The sequence below is a fragment of the Mustela erminea genome, chromosome 18 (assembly GCF_009829155.1).
Source record: "Mustela erminea isolate mMusErm1 chromosome 18, mMusErm1.Pri, whole genome shotgun sequence".
NCBI lineage: Eukaryota > Metazoa > Chordata > Mammalia > Carnivora > Mustelidae > Mustela > Mustela erminea.
The window spans coordinates 48359165-48380449 of record NC_045631.1 but is presented as its reverse complement, the minus strand read 5'-3'; the positions used below and the strand labels follow the sequence as shown (position 1 = coordinate 48380449).

At 47.3% G+C, this 21285-nt stretch overlaps 1 protein-coding gene across 3 annotated transcripts in view; it reads left to right on the top strand.

The window, feature by feature from the left end:
• PITPNC1 (phosphatidylinositol transfer protein cytoplasmic 1) overlaps positions 1-21285 on the top strand; it is a 257099-nt gene that overhangs the window by 141132 nt on the left and 94682 nt on the right. For all 3 annotated transcript variants that reach the window (XM_032320018.1, XM_032320019.1, XM_032320021.1), the window contains exons 3-4: positions 1743-1831; positions 3011-3018. In XM_032320018.1, the coding sequence (XP_032175909.1) occupies positions 1743-1831; positions 3011-3018 (97 nt within the window). The remainder of the gene's footprint in view (positions 1-1742; positions 1832-3010; positions 3019-21285) is intronic.

The following is a 21285-nucleotide window of genomic DNA, read 5'->3' as shown; positions in this document are numbered from 1 at the left end:
TGATTTAACCCTGATAAACGGCCCAGAGCTTTGAGTTAGGTCCGGCCAGCTGTTGGAAGCACAGATTTGTCTTTTTAAAAGCAGGTCCTGGACACTGTCAGAAGTAATAGAAACAATCCGAGAAGACGTACAAGATACACAGTAATTTTTCTGGCTCTGGTTCTCATTGAAGTTCCCTGTGCGAGATGGGTTGGGGAATTTGGGGTTCTAGTAGCGCGATGTCCCCGGTTCCTAGTGCTTGCGGCTGGGAACTCAGAAGTGCTCTGTGATGTGATTCATTGTGGACCAGCCGCCTCCAGGAGCCAAGCCTGCGACGTCATCAGAGGGCCGCCTGGAGCGCTGCTAGGCCTCAGAGGCCCAGAGTCCGCTGCAGGCACTGAAAGAGGAAAGAAGTACCTTAGTAGCCTCCAGAAAGACACAACCCACCCCAGGCTTAGCGCTGGGGGGGTGGGACGTAAAATCATACAGGCATATTTAAAGAATCTATGATCCTATGTATTTAAACGTGTTAGGGAATTCTCTGGGCCTGTACTATGCTGTAGGGTTTGTCTCTGAAGGAAAACAGAACAAAAGGGAACAAGATTTCATTAGTCTTTGTTTTCCAAAAGGCTCGAGACCTGCACCCCTGGGGGTTTTCTTTGTTTTAGGAATTGGTTGTCTCCCACTGGCTGCCCAGGTTCTTGCTCTGCTGCGCCAGCAAATGCTCCCAAGGGGGGATGTGAGGTGGGGGGTGGGATTGGAGAGTGTGGAGGGGTGGCTCAAGACCACACAGTGTGTCCTCTCTCAGCCCTGGTCACCAGAAATCTGAAATCAAGGTGGTGGTGGTGTTGGCTCCTCTCGGGGACTCAGGGAGAGAGGCCGGCCGTGCCTGCCCTCCCCCATTCTGGGCTTGGGGAGTCTGCGGCATCCTTGGTGTTCCTTTGCAGAGTCTGCCTCTGTCTTCACGTGGCTTCCCCACCACCTCTGTGTGTCCCTGTCCCCAGATCTCCCTTTTTGCTCTCCCGGGAGGACACCAGTCCCTGGAGTGAGGGCCTACACCCTAAACCCAAGGGGATTCCCCCTTCAGGTCCCTAATGACATCCTCACGAGTCCTGCTGCTCAAATAAGAGTAAATTCACAGGTGCGGGGGGTGGGGGGACAGGGTAGGACATGGATAGATCTTTGATGGGGGGGGACACAAGTCAACGGGCTACAGTTGTCAGGGGGCTAAATTTTGTTATTCTTCACATCTCTACAATTCTCACTGTCTGTGTCTTTAGTTCATTTTTAACACCTCACTCTTGTGGATGGTTAAGCAGATGCCTGGTTCTACCCTTTGCCTCTGTCCCCCTCCGTATTGGGGCTTAAACATCGCGTCCTAGCACGTCTGCCATATGACTCCTAGGAGACCAAGGCCAGGCTGGCCAAATCCTCCCAGCAGGGCACCTGCCACGCGCTGAAAGCTCATGTCCTTGTAAATCAAATCAAAGAGGAAAAGCTAACGGTCCTGTGGAAATCCCCTCCCCCAACCACCGGGCTGCTGTCACCTGCCTTCCCACATTTTACGAGCGTATGAAAAATGCACAGAGAATGGTGAACCCTGGCGAAGACCAGGGGCTTCGGGAAGGGGTGACTTGTGGAGAGAGAGGCACCTAGGAGCGCCTCTGCTTTCTCTTTAACAGTTGATCCATGAGGCTCTGGGCAAATTTTTTCTAATGGTCTTTTTTTTTTTTTTCCCTCTTTCTTTCTTTCTTTCCTCTTAGCAAACTGCCTAGCTGGGCTAGAGCTGTTGTTCCCAAAATCTTTTATGTTACAGAAAAGGCTTGGAACTATTATCCCTACACAATTACAGGTAAGTCCTTTTTATAACTTGTGTGTCACATGTAGCCGTAGGACCCAGGGGTAGCCAGATTTCACTGATTTAGGATTTATTATCCAAGTAGGGACTTGGGAGAGCCCTGTTGTATCTGCCCATCACCCTTTTCCTTCATCCTTTTAGGTCGATGCTCTTCCTAGCAGGCAGGAATTAAGATAAACCATTCCACCTTCCTTTTTATTTTTTTATTTTTATTTTTTTATTTTAAAAGATTTTATTTATTTATTTGATAGAGAGAGATCACAAGTAGATGGAGAGGCGGGCAGAGAGAGAGAGAGAGGGAAGCAGGCTCCCTGCCGAACAGAGAGCCCGATGCGGGACTCGATCCCAGGACCCTGAGATCATGACCTGAGCCGAAGGCAGTGGCTTAACCCACTGAGCCACCCAGGCGCCCCCACCTTCCTTTTTAAAGTGATTGTGGTAAATAGCTTACAAAGAAGGAAGGTGAAACTCCTCTGAGTGATAATGTGAAACAAGTTGTTTATTTTGATTTTACAGCCCCTCCCCCACAAAAGCCCCACCCCTACTCCCCCAAACCTTGACTTATAATTTATGTAAAATGTTTTATTGGGCCTCTCTGCCCCGAACTCCTTCCTTTGCGTTGGGATAATCTGATAATTTTTAGTTCACCTTCCCTCTCACATGTAATAGGATGGTGATAAACTCCTCGTTGATACTGATCTAGAAACTTGGGCCCTCAAATCTAGAAGGTTTGGTTTTTGCCCTCAAACATGAAAATTCAAGATTGCACTTGAATGTCATCATAACAAGCTCTTCTTACTGGTTATCAAAGCTGCTTTTCCACTTAAAAGATTTCCTTTGTGGTTAATGAAATGCTCCAGTGGAATTATTAGTCTTTAATTTTGCCTTTATAATGCCAACTCTTTGGTTTTTAATTACCCGCAAACCTATAGGCTAATTGAATCTTGTCTACAGTCCTTGTCTGCCCAACCACAGAAGTATCTGCTGAAAAGGTTTCAAGAGCAGATATTTATGAAAGTTCAGTTTTTGGAATATTTCCTTCACATATTTATAACATAATTCACCAGTATTTGTTAGTTCCGCGGTTTGATACTGTACATAAGCATGATCTAAATCATCATTTTGTCTCTTTTTTTTCTTTTCTCTCCTGTCCACATGAACATCTGGGACCAGAATACACAGTAAGTCTCATTTAATCATTTTTAAATGTTCCGTGAAAGATGAGTGGAGTAATTGGAGCTTCCCGGATACTTCTCATTTTATCCATGTAATAAAAAAAAAAAAAATAGAGGAATAACTCAGAATCAGAAATATTTAAATGTAGGCCATAGCATAGTTATATATAATGCACTCACTGGCATGTTCTCATTTGTTCAAGACTATGAATGTTAATTTAAAATGCCTTGATAGTCACTTTACATAATTAACTTTTGCTTGTATTTTTAAATAGCTTGACTGCTCTACTTGTGGTGGTTTACTGTAATAGAACAGTTTCTAGAAACATGGTTTTATTAAAGTGATGATCGTAGCTCCTGATGGAAGGCAGAGCTTAGGCCTATAGGCTGTGACCTGATCATTTATCAAAGAACCTTGTGACTAGAAAGATGTTCATTCAGATCTTTAAAAAAAATTTTTTTTAATTTAAATAATCTCTACACCCCGTGTGGGGCTCGAACTCACAAACCCAGGATCAAGCATTGCATGCTGTGTTGACTGAGCTAGTCAGATGCCCCTCATTGAGATTATTTTCCTCTGAGCTCTGGATTGGGAAGTCTTGGTGACGTGATAAAAATCATTTAATTTCTTCCTGTCCTAAGGACCTCTAGAGTCAATACTTAACACTAGAAAAAGGGATCCTAGAGTAGCATTGCGTTGTAGTATTTCCATGTGGATCGTTTTCAAACCTCAATGGCGACCAGGTCAAGTTGTCATAACAAGACAATGGTTAACTGAGATATAATGGGAGTTGAGTTTTTGGTCTTAATCAGACCAGCCAAAGGGAAGAGAGGTGGTGAGAGAGAAATGGAGGAAAGTGATGCATTGTGTCCTTGGCATGAATCTGGCGCCCTGTACCTTGTAGGTGCTCAATAAAGAGTTCTTGAATGACAGAAGGAGTGCCTGAGACTAAGACAGATCATCTCAACAGAAGGGTCACTGGCTTTGGAGTCAGATAGGACTGAGTGTCCTCTGGTTCTAGCTCTTATTGCCCAAAGTTCTTAAGCAAGAACTTTGGGCAATACCACCTCCTCCACACCCATTGCCAGTTCTTGAACTCATGCTAGTGCGTGACCACGTTCTCACCTGTCCTTTGCAAAATGAGGGAAATAGGAATAGTATCCCAAGTTGTGCATGAAACTAAATTTATTTCACTTAAAGTTTCCTTTAAGGAGAGTAAATTACCTCCCTCATTTGTGGGTATTAAAACGTCTTTCCTTTTATAAAATGAGAGGAATATATATATATAGCATTTCCTTCCCAATGTCCATAACTTTGGGGGAAAAAAAAAAAAGACAATTTTATGGCAAAATAACCCCTGAGGTACACAACTACTAGCGTGTTACCTGTCCATGTCAGGCAACACCATCCCCAGTTCTGTGGCTTCTAGTAATTGCACAGTGTCTACAATGAACACGTTGGTATCTTTTGAATCTTGTTTCTATTAGCAGTTGTGCAAATTACCTCCCCGTAAACCTCTACTTCATCATCTGTAAGTGGGGAAGTGTAGTAACTATCTCATAAGGGTGACGTGAAGATTATATTAAGTAACCTACATGAAATCTTAGCCTCGTCCTTGGTGCATGGTAAATGCTCAGTAAACGTTCATTGTGATTATTTATTGTGCAATGCTGGAAGCTTCCGTCATTACATTGGGAGTTCTGTGGGCAAATAAATGGGAATATATCTTGGTGTCCTTCAACGCAGACTGGGCTCCAGTTATTAGAGTGGATGGCACTAATTATCTAGGATATGATTTGATTTGATTGATATCTGATGTTATCCCCAGTTCCTGCTTCTCTGAAAGTTTATACATGGAGTTTTCATTTGAAATGTAATCAGTAGTTACAGGGACAAGAGAATTCACGTCCCTACAACTATGCAAAGGTAGTTGTTTGCCCGATGAGGCTCAGAAATAGGTCACCTTGACTTGATCCAAGACGGGTGGCACTTATTCCCCATAAGCCAGTGACGGTACCATGGAACGTCGGGGTGATTAACAGAGAAATGAAGTCTGAACAATGTTTGACATTGTGTTCATTTTTTTTAAGAATATGTATTACAGTACTGACATTCTGAAAACCAAAGGAAAGCCCTAGCTCCTGACAAAGCCATCCCCACCGGGACGCCCCTCCCAAGGCAGCCCTCCTGTGGGAGGCTTTCTGGCCTGCCTCTGTTACCTTGAGCTCGGTCTCCTGTGCCCATCTCTGTGCAGGCGATGGGGGGTTTCTCAGGGGCCATGGCCTCTCCTCCTGTCTAGCCTCTGCCCCACAGGACTCCTGGAGTTCTAATCATACCACTTGGGACTTTCAAAGGGACGTTTTGTTTTATTTCTGTTTGAGAAAACGTTGGGACAGAACGTAAAGAAGTTAGCTATGGTAGTACTGTCTCGTGCTCACCCCTTCCGTTGGACTCCCAAGGATTCCTCGGTCTCTTCTTGGTCCTTAATCTTCCTGTTTTTGTGTTTTGTCAGTTCCTCCCTAATGCAGTCCCGGGGTCGTGGACTACTTGGAGGAAACAAAGTGCCGCCCGATGACAGGAGTCCATTTTCTCCCAGTTCTGGAAGCTTGGAAGTCTGAGTCTGTCATTGGCGGGGCCGTGCTCCCCCTGGAGCCTGTAGGGGCGGGAAAGCTTTGCCTCTTCCAGGCTTCTGGTGGCCCCCGGTGTTTGTCACTGCGTCACTGTAATCTCCGTCCTCACAGGGCGTCCTCCTTGCCGTGTCTCTTACAGGGACATCAGTCCTATCAGATTAAGGACGTTCCCGACTCCATTATGGCCTCATCTTAATGTAAATAATTCCACCTGCAGCAACCTTAGTTCCAAATCACATCACATTCTGAGGAACCGGAGTTAGGACTTCAATGTCTGTCTGGACATTGGGGGAGATGGGGGAGGGGCACACACCTAATCCAACCCATACCATTGTCCTTCAGTTTTAGGTTAACAGCCATTTCTTAAGCACAGACCATGTAACACATCCTGGGAGTAGGTTGCCTTGAGTAACAACCCCTGCCCTTTGGGGAATCACAGTCTTGTGGGACACGGGTAGACACTCCAGCGGCAGCTACCAGCGAGGCATAAGGTTTTCTGGAGACAAGATGGGACAGGCCATCATCATTCAGCCCAGAGGGCGGGCTGGCTCCAGACCTGCCCACAGAGCTGGATGAGCTCGGAGTGGGGCTGACAGCAGAAATCCATAGCAGTGGGCAGAATGCATGGCCCTGGGGCCTCCAGCCAGACAAGCAATTGCAGTGTGACCAGAAGGGCCCTGGTGTCTGGACCGCGGCCCTGAGCTTCTAGGTCTCAGGAAGGTGTCCGCGTAAGATTGGGACACAGGCGTCTTTCACAGGTAACTTGGTGATGAGATTCAGGAGTAATAAAAGTTGCCAGCTTTAGCAAGTAAAAATACCGAACATCCTGTTAAAGTTGAATTTTCAGACTGATAGCAGATAGTTTTTCAGAGTTCCCAAATATTACACAGAATGTACTTCTGTTGAAAGATTATTCATTTTCTGTTTTTTTTTTCCTGGCAGCCCTCGAGGAGGAGGAGTAGCGGGGGTGGGGGCAGAACTGGTCTCAGAGAGTCAAGTACAACAATCAGGGTTTTATTTATTTATTTATTTGACAGATCACAAGTAGGCAGAGAGGTAGGCGGAGTGGGGGGGAAGCAGGCTCCCCGCTGAGCAGAGAGCCTGATTCAGGGCTCGATCCCAGGACCCTGGGATCATGACCTGAGCCGAAGGTAGAGGCTTTAACCCACTGAGCCACCCAGGTGCCCCAACAAGCAGGGTTTAAGAACAGGGGCACATTGCTGGGCCAAAGGGAAGGGAAGAGAGGGAGTTGTATAACCGGGAACTTGTCCTGACGTGAACGTGCCGTGTTCACACTGAGGCGAATCCAATGACCTGTCAGGACAGCACAAGTACTTCCTGCCTCAGATGGGTTTGGCTCAGGGAATGAAGTAGACTAAAGAGGGCGGAGCTGGGGAAGATTCCCTGAGAGCAGATGAATTCCTAACTGTCCGTATGAATTCCTAACTGTCAGTATTTCCGGAAAGATCTGTGCTAAGGGCTGTGGAGGAAGCCCAGGGTATTGTAGAGAAGAGACTGAAATTCTCCCTAGAAGAACTAGGGAAGATTTCCTGGAGAAGATGGGATTTGAGCGGGACCTGAAGGTTAGAACTGCAGGGACCTGAGTGTTAGAACTGCAGACACCTGCTGTGTCTTCATTCAGGCTGTAACAAAAAAGACCATGCACAGGGTTGGCTTAAACAACAGACATTGACTTCTCACAGCTCTGGAGGTGGGGAAGTCCAAGTTCAAGGATATCTTCTGATTAGGTTCCTGGAGAAAGCCTTCCTCCTTCTGTGTCCTTATGGAACTAGGAGAAACAGAAACTCTCTGATGTCTTCTCCTAAAGGCACTCATCCCGTTCTGAGGGCTCCTCCCTCGTGCAGGCATCTAAACCCACTCAACCCCCCAAGGCCCCACCTCCCAAGACCTTCCCATTGGGGGGTGGGTCTTCAAGGGCTCTATATGGGGCGAGGACACAGGTTCGTCCAGAGCCTGCTCTCTCCAGGCCCAGTGGGCCAGTGCTGTAGCTGGATCCTGGACCCTGCAAGGTCAAGTCCTGGTGGCTTTGAATGTCAAGCAAGTAAGGTGTGTGTTTCATTCTCCATAAGGAAGCAACATTGTTCCCAGCTAGTTCACTTTGATTTTCCATCCTAAACATAGCACAGTTTTTCTTTCTGCCTTCGCAATGCCTGGGAGTCTGGGTTGGTCCCTCAAGCTACCGGTGCGCTCCGTCAGGCCTGCAGGGGTCACTCTGAAGCAGCCCCCCCTCCCCTTGCATTGGACTCGGCCAAGTTCTCACGCTCTCTACCCACGACAGCTTGGGTGGAAGAGCCCACTCTTCTCTCTAACTACAGGGTCGGCTCCCTGGATTTATGACAGATGCTTTCGATGGTCTTCCTCTTTTTTCCCCCTGTTTGAAATGCTTTTCCGTTGCCCTCTGTCTACCCCCAGTCCTTTAATACTAAAGACCTCTTCTTGATGTCATTTCAAGCCTGTATTTCCTGTCTGTGCCCAAAGTTTTGCCCAAAGCAAAACTTCTCCAGTGCCTGACTCTCCACTGGGGTCACCACACCCTTGGCCTCCCTACCCTTCAGGGAGGCAGAGGGCTTCTCAAGACTCTAGACAGCTGTCTCTTGTCACAGGATTAGCCCAGAGCAGTGTTCGTCTATTCCTAGGATCCCCTTGGTCTTAGATGTGACTGTCCAGCCTATTACTGAGAACTCATGCTGCCCTCATTTGTGACAAAACCCAGACAACAGAACTTTCTGTTTACGGTCATCGAGGGCTTTAACATGATCACAGTCACCAGAACGTAAAAGCTTTTTCATCACTGCGTATGACTGTGTGGTTCGAATTATGTGGAAATGCCATTTGCCCAGGAAGTGGAAAAAATATCTTTAGCTTGGCTGTAGGGAAAAAAAAGTCTTAATTACAGAGTCAACAAAGAATCACACGATGACAGTTTTCCAGAGGACAGACTACCTCACCAGTTCTTCTAAACCTGCCGGTTCTTCTGTTTGTAAAGTCACAAAGGAAGGTGCCCGAAGAGGCTGGCTGCCTTCCAGAGTCACTAATTTTGTTTTTCTGGAGCTAAAAAAAGGCAACACCAGATTAGGGACACAGCTCAAGAGCATCAGCTCAGCCTTGGGAGTGATAAAGGGGAAAAAAAGTTTTTTTCTTATTTGTAAGAGTTTGGAAACAAGTTATCAGAAGTTGATGGCAGTGACCTAGATATACGGTTCCTCTGTTATATTTGGGGGCCGTGACCATTCCACTCCCACTCCACCAAAATATTCTTTCTTTCTTTCTTTCTTTTTTTTTTTTTTTACTTTTTTTTTTGAAAAGTCATCTCTACACCCAGTGTGGGGCTCGAACTCACAGCGCCGAGATCCAGAGTCACATGCGCTACCAACTGAGCCAGTCAGCTGCCCCTCCACCAAAATATTTTTTAATAAGAATCGCAGAAGGAACAATGACAAAGGGGAAGCACATTTGTGTTCATGAGAATAGCTGCGGTTACCCAGGGAGCAGAGGTAGTCATGGGCTGTCCCGTGTTCCCCGACAGTATAATTATTTTGTTGAAAGAGGCAGAGAAGACGATGTTAACAGAGCGGGGAGAGGGAGAGGGCTCTTGCCTGAGTACCTCAAATGGTGCTGAGCCACCGTGACAGATAGGGTTGTTCAGGGTCGGTTCAGCCCGGCCAGGAAAAAGAATCAAGCCTACTCACCATTGAGAATGTCTCATCAGCCACCCAGGGTGAACTCGGGTCATCTTCCCAGGAGTGGCAACAGGGACATTGAGGTATATTTCTGAAAGCAACTGATGGTTCTGGATAGGAATGTCACTTGAAATCGGGGCCTCATCAGGTCCCTGATAATGGAAAGAGCTGGGTGCTGTGTGGGCAGACATTGACCTCCGTGCCTGTCCAGCTTTCTTGGGATCCCCTTCCCCACCTTCCACTGAGTCCTAGCCAAGGTTAGTAGAAGCCACTGAATTGCATAACAAGGAAAAGGTGCAAGTACAGAGAAAATACACTCATACCCAAACTCAAGGATCTATCTTGTTTCAGTGGAAATCAGAGAGAGGACAATGGAGCCATCTCAACTACTTATGCAAGCTAAGGGAAGGATGGTCCGCAAGTATTCCTTCTTCGGAGTCCTGGAGACAGGGGTAGGGATCTGAGTTAGGTAGGAAATGACTTCTGTCTCTGCATCACAATCAGCCCTGAATATCCAGGGCAGAACATAATTGTGGGTGGTAGGTGGTGGGCAGGGCAGTACCCTTTAGAAATGAGGCCATGTGAACTGGGACCTGGTAGGGACCAGGTCGAAGAAACAGTCTTCTTGTTGGGGGTGTGCTGAGGAGCAAGGCAGCAATTAGCCATAGGCCAGAGAAGCAAGGCAGCAATTAGCCACAGGCCACAGGCCCTCCCAGAGAAAGATAGTTGAAGTCCGAGGAGACAGAGGTCATGGCATTAGGCTGGCGTCATAAATAGAGTCAGAATTGCCAAGTTTAGAAAATCTTCAGGGGTCAAGCGACTTTAGATGGAGACAGTCTAAAATCATTTATACCTACCATTAAATGGTACATAGCCAGTTAAACAGGAAGCACTGGATTATGCAGAGCTACACAGATTTTTGTTATTGCAGGAGTTCTCAGAGCCTTTACAATTTTGCCATACACCGTGAACATTCAAAAAGGGAGCTGCAGCACTTCCCACACTTACTTGTCCTTGGGACCCTGGCTTTTGCAAGGACAGCCTTCTAAAACTTAGGGGAATACCAGAAGCTTCTCTCGGGTTAGAGCCATTATGCACCCACAAAATAGGTCAGTGGGTCAGTTCTATTTCGGGCAATGTCATTTGCTGTAAAATTTCAGTGGGTTAATACATTGCATAATGATTACTCTTACTTAAATTCCATTGGTTTGAAGGGCTCCCAACAGTAATAACCTGTAAATGTCTTTTCAAAGTCAGTGCTGTGAGCCCACACGGCAAAGATAGCCATCTACCGAGATGACAGTGAAATCATGCATCAGATTTGTTTCCATTTAGGAAATGAACTGGTCGGCTGGGGGGACCAGTTGCAAAGCAGCTTATTCACAGGCGTGCCATAGTTCTTGTGCAGGACTAGAACTTGTCTTCTCATCCCAGCAACCCAGTCTGTAGGTGCCTGTAAAGCGAGAGGCCTGGAAGGAGCAAAGTTCTCCATCTGCTGTGTCTCTTTTACATTTCCTCTAGCTGTTCCCAAGCTCGTCTTTGTACTTCAAAGAGAATTAATTCAGCCATCTTGGGGGGAGAGGGCAGGAGATGGAATGGGTTTCACCACCATAACATTAGCATTTGGAAATTGTCTGCATTTTTTTAAAACATCACCCTGAATGACTTTACAGAGGGCAGCCGTCAGAGGGGGAAAAAAAAATACTTGTTTAATGGAACCTTCCTTTCTTTGTTTTCTGTTTAGCATTTACAGCACTGGACATTGGTTTTCTCTCCTCCAGTTCATTAATACCTTTGAAATCATGTTCCGTTTACGTTGGGGAGATAAGAATAATACAAGCAGACAGATTTTGTGGGGCAGATTCCATTCTGTAAAAATACCAGAAATTGCCTATAACTATGGGTGTAATGAAATAGTAAATTTCAGTGATGAAGTAAAATAGATGCAAAATTGCCCCCATGTGTTTGACCTTGTCATCTCTGTGATGGTCTGAACTATGTGTTAACGACAAGGATGTAACGGTCTTTCCAGCTCAGAATTTTAACATTGCTCTTATCTTTAAGGGTGGGGTTTTTTTTTTTAATTTTTTTTTTTAATGTATTTTTAGGGGAACCTGGGTGGCTCAGTTGTCTAGCATCCTCCTTGGGCTCAGGTCATGATCCCAGGGTCCTGGGATCAAGCCCCACATCAGGGTCCCTGCTCAGCGGGAAGCCTGCTTCTCGCTCTCCCAGCCCCCTGCTTGTGTTCCCTCTCTCGCTGTCTCTCTCTCTTTCTCTGTCAAAGACATAAATACAATCTTTTAAAAAAAAATAGAAAGTAAATGTATTTTTAGATAAGGAATTTGCCCAGTTTGGTTCAGAGGGGTGCTGCTGGCAGTTTTTAACTGAGAAGGCTTGTAATCTGACAGTTTCCTAGCCGGTCCTTTGCCGGCCTGTATATTTGGGGCATCCTTCTGATGCATTCCCCTCTCTGTTATTTAACATGTGATTCTTTTTCATTTGATGCGCTCCGCCTGTCTCTTTAAATCCCTGCCCTGCCTTCACTCTGCGTGGCTATCAGTATTCACAGGCACCCTCTGCTTGTTTATCCTTGAAAGGTCCAGCTTTAGATTGCAGGAGCTCGAATGTAGTTTCCCCGCTCAGTGTTCAGAGAGGCACCAGCCGCAAACCATGCCCCATTGAGAAAACATATTTTCATTCATGTCTTTGTTGCCTCTCCTTCCTGGCCTTGCTTCTCCTGTGAGACGCTGTTACTCAGCTTGTCAGAGGACGGAAGAGGCTCCAGCGATGAATGAACTAATGAATGAACAGAGCCTCAGTGTAGGGCGCAGGCTGCCGGGGAGCCTGGGAGAGGCTGACATTCATTTCCTTGGTGTGGGCTGGGACGCGGGCACATGTTTTCCTGCTCCGTCTCCAGGCTCCGCCGCCACACGCTCCCTTCCTTTCCAACCCCCCACACCGTACTTCTCTCTTTCAGGTCGCACTGCTCTTTTTGGCCACCTTTTTCTTCCTATGCAGCATATTATCAGGGAAGTCATTCTGATTCATCCTTATTCCTATTATTTTTTTTTTAAGATTTTATTTATTTATTTGACAGAGAGAGATCACAAGCAGACAGAGAGGCAGGCAGAGAGGAGGAAGCAGGCTCCCTGCTGAGCAGAGAACCCGACGCGGGACTCGATCCCAGGACCCTGAGATCATGACCTGAGCCGAAGGCAGTGGCCCAACCCACTGAGCCACCCAGGCGCCCCTCATTCCTATTATTTACATGAAATCCCTTTCTCCTTCTCTTTGCTTTAAGATAGTAATAATAATAATAAGAGTAATTATTATTATTATTATTCCTCCTCTTCTCCTCCTCCTCTTGCTTGTCCCCCCCCCCTTCTTCTCCTCCTCCTCCCTCCCCCACCACCTTGGAACCCAAGAACCCAGTGGAACCTAAAATCTCCGCTTACTTCCTATGTAGCTTTCCCTGCATGATGACTAAGATTCTGAGTCAGTGGGAAGGACAGCTAGACATACACCTTCTTCAAATTGGTGTGTGTGTGTTGGGGTGGGGACGCTTGGGTAACCCAGTTGGTTAAGCATCTCCCTTCGGCTCAGGTCATGATCCCTGAGTCCTGGAACAAGCCCGTGTTGAGCTCCTCAATGGGGAGTCTGCTTCTCCCTCACCAACCCCCCTCCCCCAATAAATGTGGGTCGATTGGGAGGATGAAACGTCCTGATGAAGAATAAAGGAAGTTGGAAGGTACTTTAAGGTCTAGATGTCTCCTAACTGCCTTTACATACAGGTTGACCCCCACCCCCATAGTCTGCTCTTTTACAAATAGCACAGTTTGTAGCCCCAGAGTCCAAAAAGATAGTAAATCCCAAATCCTAGACTTGATCGCACTAGCCCTGTGGAACATTCTGGATGTAAGTCTCCTGCTGGTGAAAGTTGGAAACATTTGCAAGTTCATTTTTATTAATGATCCCAGCTCAAGCTGAAATACCCTGTATGGCCTTGGAGTACATTTAATATGATAATATAGACTATAGTACCAGAGAATCAATGTCTTCAGGGGAATTCCATTAGAGAGAAGGTCAAGTCTATATCGGGTTTAATGTTCGTTGATAGCAGAGGACACGTGTGCATGGAGACAGAACAAGATGGCCAGAGGGGAATGCACTGAGTTCTAGATAAAAGCTAAAAGCAAATGATCTAAAGAAATTCTGTAAACACTTCGTGTACCCCAAGCCAGCTTCTCAACTGTTCCGTTTAACATTCTTCTTTCCAAGCCTCCTTGGAAAGTTTGTCCTCAGACATGGAAGGATTCTGCCTGATGACCAGGAATAAAATGTTAAGTTATTGAGGTCAATCATTGGTTTTTTCAAACATGGCTTGTCTCAGTCCGGGAGGTTCCATGGATATGCCTCAGCAGCCATCATGTCCCTATATAATGCTTTATTTATAGAAGGACCTCCAGTGCCATTTAAAAAGCAGTTTGAGCTATAAAACCCCATCCCCTCTCAGATCCTTCCTCATCCCGGAACTCTGTGAACAAGTGTGAGGGATGAGACAGGAACCACTTGAAAAAGCTATTTCCCAAACTTCCCACACTTGCACCTCCTCCATTTTCTCAACCATGCTCTTTATAATATGTTCCCCTTTCCGTTAAAGTGGACTCAGGAGAATTTTTTAGAATGCCTGTGACTTCCATTAGATCCCATATAGTTACTTGGGGAGCTCACAGATGTGTTCATTTACTTTTTTATTGGATTTGAATTTTTTCCTGCTTACTAAAAAAGTAGATGTTTATTATAAAATACAAGCATTATAAAAATGTATATCATGGGAAATGAAAGGACCTCATGATTTCTACTGCTGTCCTCCATGAGAATATTTTGGTGTCTTTCTCCATGTTTTCTGCACATATACTAATGTGCTTTTTTTTATCATGCTTTTCTTTCCTTTTTATAAAACTGGATCCTCCTCTTTTACTCTTCGCTTTTTTTTTTTAAGATTTTATTTTATTATTATTTTTTAAGCTTTAATTTATTTATTTGGAGAGAGAGAGAACCCCAAGCTGGGGTGGGGGCCACAGGGAGAGAGAATCTTCAGCAGACTCCCCACTGCATGAGGAACCTGATGTGGGACTTGATCTCATGACCCTGAGATGATGACCTGAGCCAGAACCAAGAGTCCTAATGCTCAACCAACTGAGCCACCCCGGTGCCCCTTTAAGATTTTATTTTTAGTAATCTCTATACCCAGGGTGGGCCTCAAACTCACAACCGGGAAATCAAGAGTCACACGCTCCACTGACTGAGCCAACCAGGTGCCCCATAATTTGGTTTTTAATGGCTTTGGAGTTCTCCACAATGTCCTTAACCAGCCCTCTACTGGCAGACTTGGGTTGCTTCTGTGTCTTTCATAGGACCAATAGTACAGTGATGAATATTTTTTCATACGTAATATTTTTTACACCTGAGAATTTATGCCCTTCCTTGAATCCTGAGCAGGATTTTGAATGCACTTCACAGCAGGAATTAACTTAAGCCATCATATTTAAAATCAATTTTTGAAAATGATTGTATTTGAAGGGTACTAGGATATTTTGGCATTTAAAGGAATACCACTGTGAATTTCTTAAATGAATAATTATTTCCCCAGTGTGTCTTTTGAGTAAATGGTTCTTTTTCTTCCTCAGGCTCGTTTGAAGCAGGGCATATCTGTCATTTGGCAGGTGTACACAGCCATATTTGCTTTGCTCTCAGTGGCCACAGGACCCACCGAGAAGCAAACCCTATGCCTTTGTCACCATCACCCCTGACTGAGCCCTCAGCTCCACTAGAAACACTTGTGTGATTTCCTAGCGCTCAAGAGGCAGCAAGTCGTAGGGTCATGAGCTTGAACTTCCAAGCCAGACAGCTTGGGCTGCGTCTCAGCTCCATCACGTAAATGGGATGTGATTTGGGCCGATGACGTCTTACCTGTGAGACAAGGGTGATAGTCGTACATCCCTCCTAGAGCCGTGTGAGGGTTAAGAGTTGAGAAAAAATTACTGTTTATCCAATACTTGGAATGGTGCCGTACTGCTGTCATCGTTATCTCAGTGTTACGTCATGTCTGTCTCAGACTGGACATGAGGAATGTTGACTGTGGTTACCTTGCAACATCATTTTGACCCAAAGATAATACCAAAACTTCCCTGGGTTAAGAAACATCATCATTTTGACCCAAAGACATATCAAGACTTCCCTGTGGTTACCTTGCATCATCATTTTTGACCCAAAGGTAATACCAAAACTTCCCTGGGTTAAGAAACACCTGGGTGGGTCTGTCAATTAAGCATCCAGCTCTTGAACTCTGCCCAGGTCTTGACTTAGGGTTGTGAGTTCAAGCCCCGCCTTAGGCTCCGTGATGGGTGTTGACAAACCTGTGTAAAACCTAGAACCTGCCTACCCTGCTGGTGAGAATGTGAAATGCTGTTGTCAGTTTGGAAAACCACCTCGCTCTTCCTCAGAAGGTTAAACATAAAGTTACCATATGGCCTAGCATTCTTACTCTGGGTGTACACCCTACAGAAATGGAAACATGTGTCTCTACAAAAACTTGGCAAGAACGATCATGGCACATTCTTAGTAATAGCGGGAAAGTAGAAACAAATGTCCGTCAGCTGATGAGTGGATAAAGTTTAAGATGGTATGTCCATGTAATGGAGTTCTACTCTGCCATGAAAAGGATGCTAAATCAGAGAATCCAGACACAAAATACCACACTTGATGTGACTTCATTGGTATGAAATGTTCAGAGGATATAGATCGGAGAGTGAGAAAGTTAGATTAGGGGTTGCTTAGGGCCTGGGGGTTGGGGAGGTGGGAATGGGGAGTGACTGCTCAGAGTATGGGGCTTTTTCTTGGGGGTAAAGAAATTATTCTAAAATCACATTGTGTTAACGGTTACACAGCTCCGTGAATATACTAAGAACCACTGCCTGTAGACTTGAAATGGTCAATAATCTGCGATATGAATAAAGCTATTTAAAAAAGAAAAAAAACAGGGGGGCCTGGGTGGCTCAGTCAGTGAAGCATCTGCCTCTGGCTCAGGTCGTGATCCCAGGGTCCTGGGATCGAGCCTCGCATCAGGCTGCCTGCTCAGCGGGGAGCCTGCGTTCCCCTCTCCCTCTGCCTCTCCCCCTGCTCATGCTCTTTCTTGCTCGCTCTCAGATAAAAAGTAAAATCTTTACAAAAAAAAGGAATGGAAAAATCAAGTCCTGGCTTCAGGGGTGGGCTCTGGGGGCGCCACTGACTTTCCGAGAGCACATCATGAGTCCAGGGGCCTGGAGTCCATTTTTAACAGATGCACCATGAGGCATCATTCAGAAAGTTCTAGAAATCTACTGTGAGAGGAAGCAAAGGGGATTTTTACTTTACTTTGTAAACTGATGTAGGGCAGGATCAATACGCTTTTAGCCCATGGTTTTCATCAAGCTCCGGGAGCTGAGAGAGGACGCCATGACCATAATGGTGTTCCTTGTCGTGGACGGTGCACATTTCTTCCAGAAGTCTGGCCCCTGCCACGCCTGGAAGGTGCAGGCCACCCCCTGGAGAGCCTCAGACTGGACTCCCCAGGTCCGGTCTCTACCGCCCCCATCCCCTCTCCCCGTGCACGTGTGCGGCCTGCAGAATGGGCTTCCAGCACCCGCCGCCGGAAACTATGAAATTCCCACGGGCTTGCCCCTTTCTCTTTAAGACTTGCTTCCATCTAGTTTTCTTCTCGTAAGTGTTTCTTATTGCCATGGCAACCCTAATCAATCACCGGACTAAAAATAGCTCTTTCATGTTTCCAGAGCATGTCTGTAGTGAATTGAAAATCCAGCCCCGCCGTGCTGGTTGCCGGGGCCGCTCCCCTTTCCCGACGCTGGCCCCGGGAGTGCTGGGTCTGGAAATGACTGTTGCAGCGGGCCAGGTCCTCCACTGGTTTTTCCTGGTGTTCTCCTTCCCCAGAGTGTCTCATCACTTCCCAGAGACACAAGCCCGCGCACTCCCGTGTTCCGCAGAGACCCCTCGCTTTCCTGCGCACTTGGCTTCGGGTGCTGGGAGTTTCCCAAGTGCGCGGTAATGGCCGTGGCCACCGTTGCCGGTGGAGGCCCACGGAAGCTGCGTGCGTGGCTGCTGGGTCCAGAAGAAGCTGCTTGTAGCAGGAGCCGATGCTAGCGGCCCTCGTGAGACTTTTCTGGCTCTGGAGGATCTAAGCGAGAAAATCAAAGAGGAGATGACAGGAGAGCTTTGCCTCGTGTCTCTCATGTCCCCGTGACACTGCTACTATTTTTAGGGCGTTAGGGGGCAAAACAAACCCTGCATGGAATAAAGTGAGTATCAGGGACGATTCTCCTGGCCGAGCTGCTTTTCTAGTCAAGAAGAGAGAGGGGGGGAAAAAGATTCTTCATGAGAAAGAAGATTCCAGATCTTGAATGGGCCCAGGGGAGAAAGGCAAGCAGAGAGGGGCTGACGTGACTCATGAGGTCCCCCGGGCTCCAGGGGATTCGGGCACGTTACTGCCTCTCTCCCGTCTTCATCTTCCTGCTCTAGAGTCACTGGCCTGGTCTTCCGCCTGAAGCAGGGTCATCTCAGGGGACCCCTGGGGCTCCCAGATGCTGGTGGGTTTTTTTTTTTTTTTTGGATGCTATTTCTCAACTTGTCTGAGCCTCGGTTTTTGTAATAAGGCTGAGTGAACGAGAAGGAATAAAGCCTTTTACGTCTAGGAAAGAAGGGAGTCCACAGGGATCCTGGTCGTGTTCTTGTTGCCCGGCCTGAAGTTGGCAGGGGGTCGAAGAAAGCAGAAAAGAGGTCGGGGGAGCAAGCCCTGCCCACAGAAGCAGGAGCTGCTTCAGGCCGTTAGGAAGGACAAAGACAGGGAGAAGACGATCCCACACGTCCTCAACAGCACAGCGGGGCAGGAGGCAGAGTGAGGCCAGGACAGCGTAAATCTGCTCTGTGCTATGGCCACCACATCTTGGGAAGGACCCGTCGTCAGGTGTCCTCTTGTTGCCACCACCCCTCCAAGTCCACAGTCTCCCCGCGTGACTGTGCATGTGTGCAGGGAGGATCTCCCCACCCCAGCCTTTTCCTTCCCTCGGGCAGGGGTGCCGTGGGCTGGGTACCCGTCCCACCAGCCACTGCCTGGCCCTTTGCTCGATCATTCCATCTTCACGCCACAGTGATGCGGTTGGTACCGTGTCCATTTTGTGGAGGAGAAGACTGAGGCTCAGAGGGATCAAGGAATTTCCTCGGAGTCACGGAGTTTGTGAGGAAAGCAGCTGGGCTTTGAACTAACGTCTGTTTCACTCCAAAGCCTGTGCTCTTTCTACCGGATTCCTGCTTCCTGTGGGTGAGGCGGGTCCTGCCCCATTGGGACACCTGCCCATGGCAAGCTCAGTGCCATCGGTTACTGGCAGATGTCACCCTGGGCCATAAGCAGTGTCATCGACAAACCCGCCGACTTCCGCAGCCGGAGCTACTAAGTTAGACGAGCACAAATCCCCCGTTTTCCTGAGACCTTTGCAGACTGCCACGGAGTGATTTTTTTACGCAGATGAAAGCCAAACGGGTGATTCTTGAGGTTAGGTATTCTTACTGGTTTTCCTGTTGCTGCACAACAAATTTCCCACAAACTTAGCCACTTCAGACACAATTGTATTATCTCAGAGTGTCTACCGGGCCCAGGTTAGCTAGGTCGTGGCTCAGAGTCTCACTAGGCTGGGCCCCAGTCTCATCTGAGGCCCAGGGTCCTTTTTTAGGCTCCCTGGTTGGCGGGTTTCAGTTTGTTGCTGTTATAGGACCAAAGTCCAGTTTTCTAGTTGGCTGGCCTCCAGGGGTCTTTCGCAGCATCTGGAAACTTCCCTGGCGCTAGCCCCATAGCCATCTCCCCACATGGCCGCTTACTTCTTCCAGAGCAGCCAGAATCTCAGCTTCTTCAAAAAAGAATTCATATAATGTAGTATCATCTGATTGCCTTGGTAATCTAATCAAAGGGCACTATCCCATTATTCTCAAAGGTCTTACCCACACTTTGGGGGGAGGGATTGGGCTAGGTGTATATCCCAAGGGCTGAGAGTCTTTTTTTTTTTTTTTTTTTTTAAGATTCTATTTATTCATTTGACAGACAGAGATCACAAGTAGGCAGAGAGAGAGGAAGGGAAGCAGGCTCCCTGCTAAGCAGAGAGCCTGACACAGGGCTCGATCCTGGGACCCTGAGATCATGACCTGAGCCTAAGGCAGAGGCTTTAACCCACTGAGCCACCCAGGCACCCCCCAAAGGCTGAGAGTCTTGGGGGCCACCTGAGAATTCTGCCTGCCATGAGTGTTTTAGTCTTTCTATGAGCCAAACGGGACTTCAAGCGTTCAGTGCTCCCAAGTAACTGTGCCACAGAGAGCACGGGAATCTTCTGAATCCCTGACGCCTTCCAGTTGTACCAGTGGGTGAAACTCCTAATGTCTCCCTTCAGAAGAGACACATTCCAGTTGGTTGTGTCAAGGTTCCCAATTCTGTCTTCTGCTCCCACACTCCTGATGATGGTTCCTTCAGTGGCATGGAATCCCCCTCATTGGTGTAAATGTGTCCGAATCTTCAGGGGTTAGGACATGTTTGTTTGGAGGAAGTCCAAGGTTGGAAGGTGGGGTTCCTTTGAGATAGCTGAGGGTGCCCAGGTGAGATGGTCTATTCATGGCTAGAACAAAGCCCTTAGTCACAGAAAGCAGAACTGAAACAGAAGCTTTCAGACTGGAATGTCTGGGGGACTTGTGGCAGTGACGGCAGGGAGTAGGGAAGAATCCCCCTGAGGGAAAGGTTGCAGCTTATCTTCTGATGGGTGAGCCAGACACAGAGCCAGCTGTGGAGATAGAAAAGGAGATAAGTGTGTGACGAAGGTACAAACAGAATGCTCCCTGTGCGCAGGGGAATCATCATTCTGACGTGGGATGTGAGATGGTCTGTGGGTGAGATTTAGGAAGGAGGCTTCAGGCTGAAAATGATGTGGGCAGCAAAAAAAACATGGCGGTCATATGTGTTCCAGGGACTGGCGAGTGGTCTTCTGGGACTGGCTGGGAGGAATATAGGGCAGAGCCATGAAGAAAATTAGGGTATCAACAGAGGATTCTAGGTTTTGCTTTTAAGGAGGGAAGCTGACCCAGCAGGATTTGGGCTTTCATTGGATGTGATGGGTGAGTGTAGTGGGTTCAGTGGTGTCCCCTCAAAATTCATGCCCACTGGAACTTTTGAGTGTGACCTTTTGGAAATAGGGTCTTTGCAGATGTAATTAGCTTCAGACCTTGAGATCCAAGATGAAATCACACTAGGAATAGGATGGGCCTAAATCCAGTAACTGGTAGCTTAAAAAAGGAGGACACCCGGGGAAAAGAAGGTGATATGAAAACGCAGGAAGAGGTTGGAGCAGCCACAAACCAAGGGACACCCGGGGCCACCAGAAGCTGGAAGAGACAGGGAAGGGTTCTCCCTGGACCCTTCAAAGGGAGCAGTACGTTGTCAACACCTTGATTTTAGACTTCTGGCTTCCAGAACTAAGGGTGATAAGCCACACCGCTCATAGCCATTTGTTATGGCGGCCCTCGGGTGATCGTGGGGGGCAGGAGAACATTTGAACTCAGTGTGGACCTTCCAGTTTGGATGCTGCAGGACCCTTGTTGGGGATGGCAGGTGGGTAGCTGGACATGGGAGAAGAGAAGGTGGCATTAGAGAGATCAGCCTGAACGTGGTCGCAGCAAAGTGACGGGCAGGTGAGATCACCAAGGGAGGGGGCTCAGAGCAAGAAAATAGGGCCAAGGCCAGACCCTAGGAGACCCCTCCATTGAAGGTGGCATTCTTGGCTCATGTTAAACAGTGTAGAGAGTTCCTCAGGGTGTGGACAGGGAAGCGGTGCTGGTTTGAAAATTCTTGGAC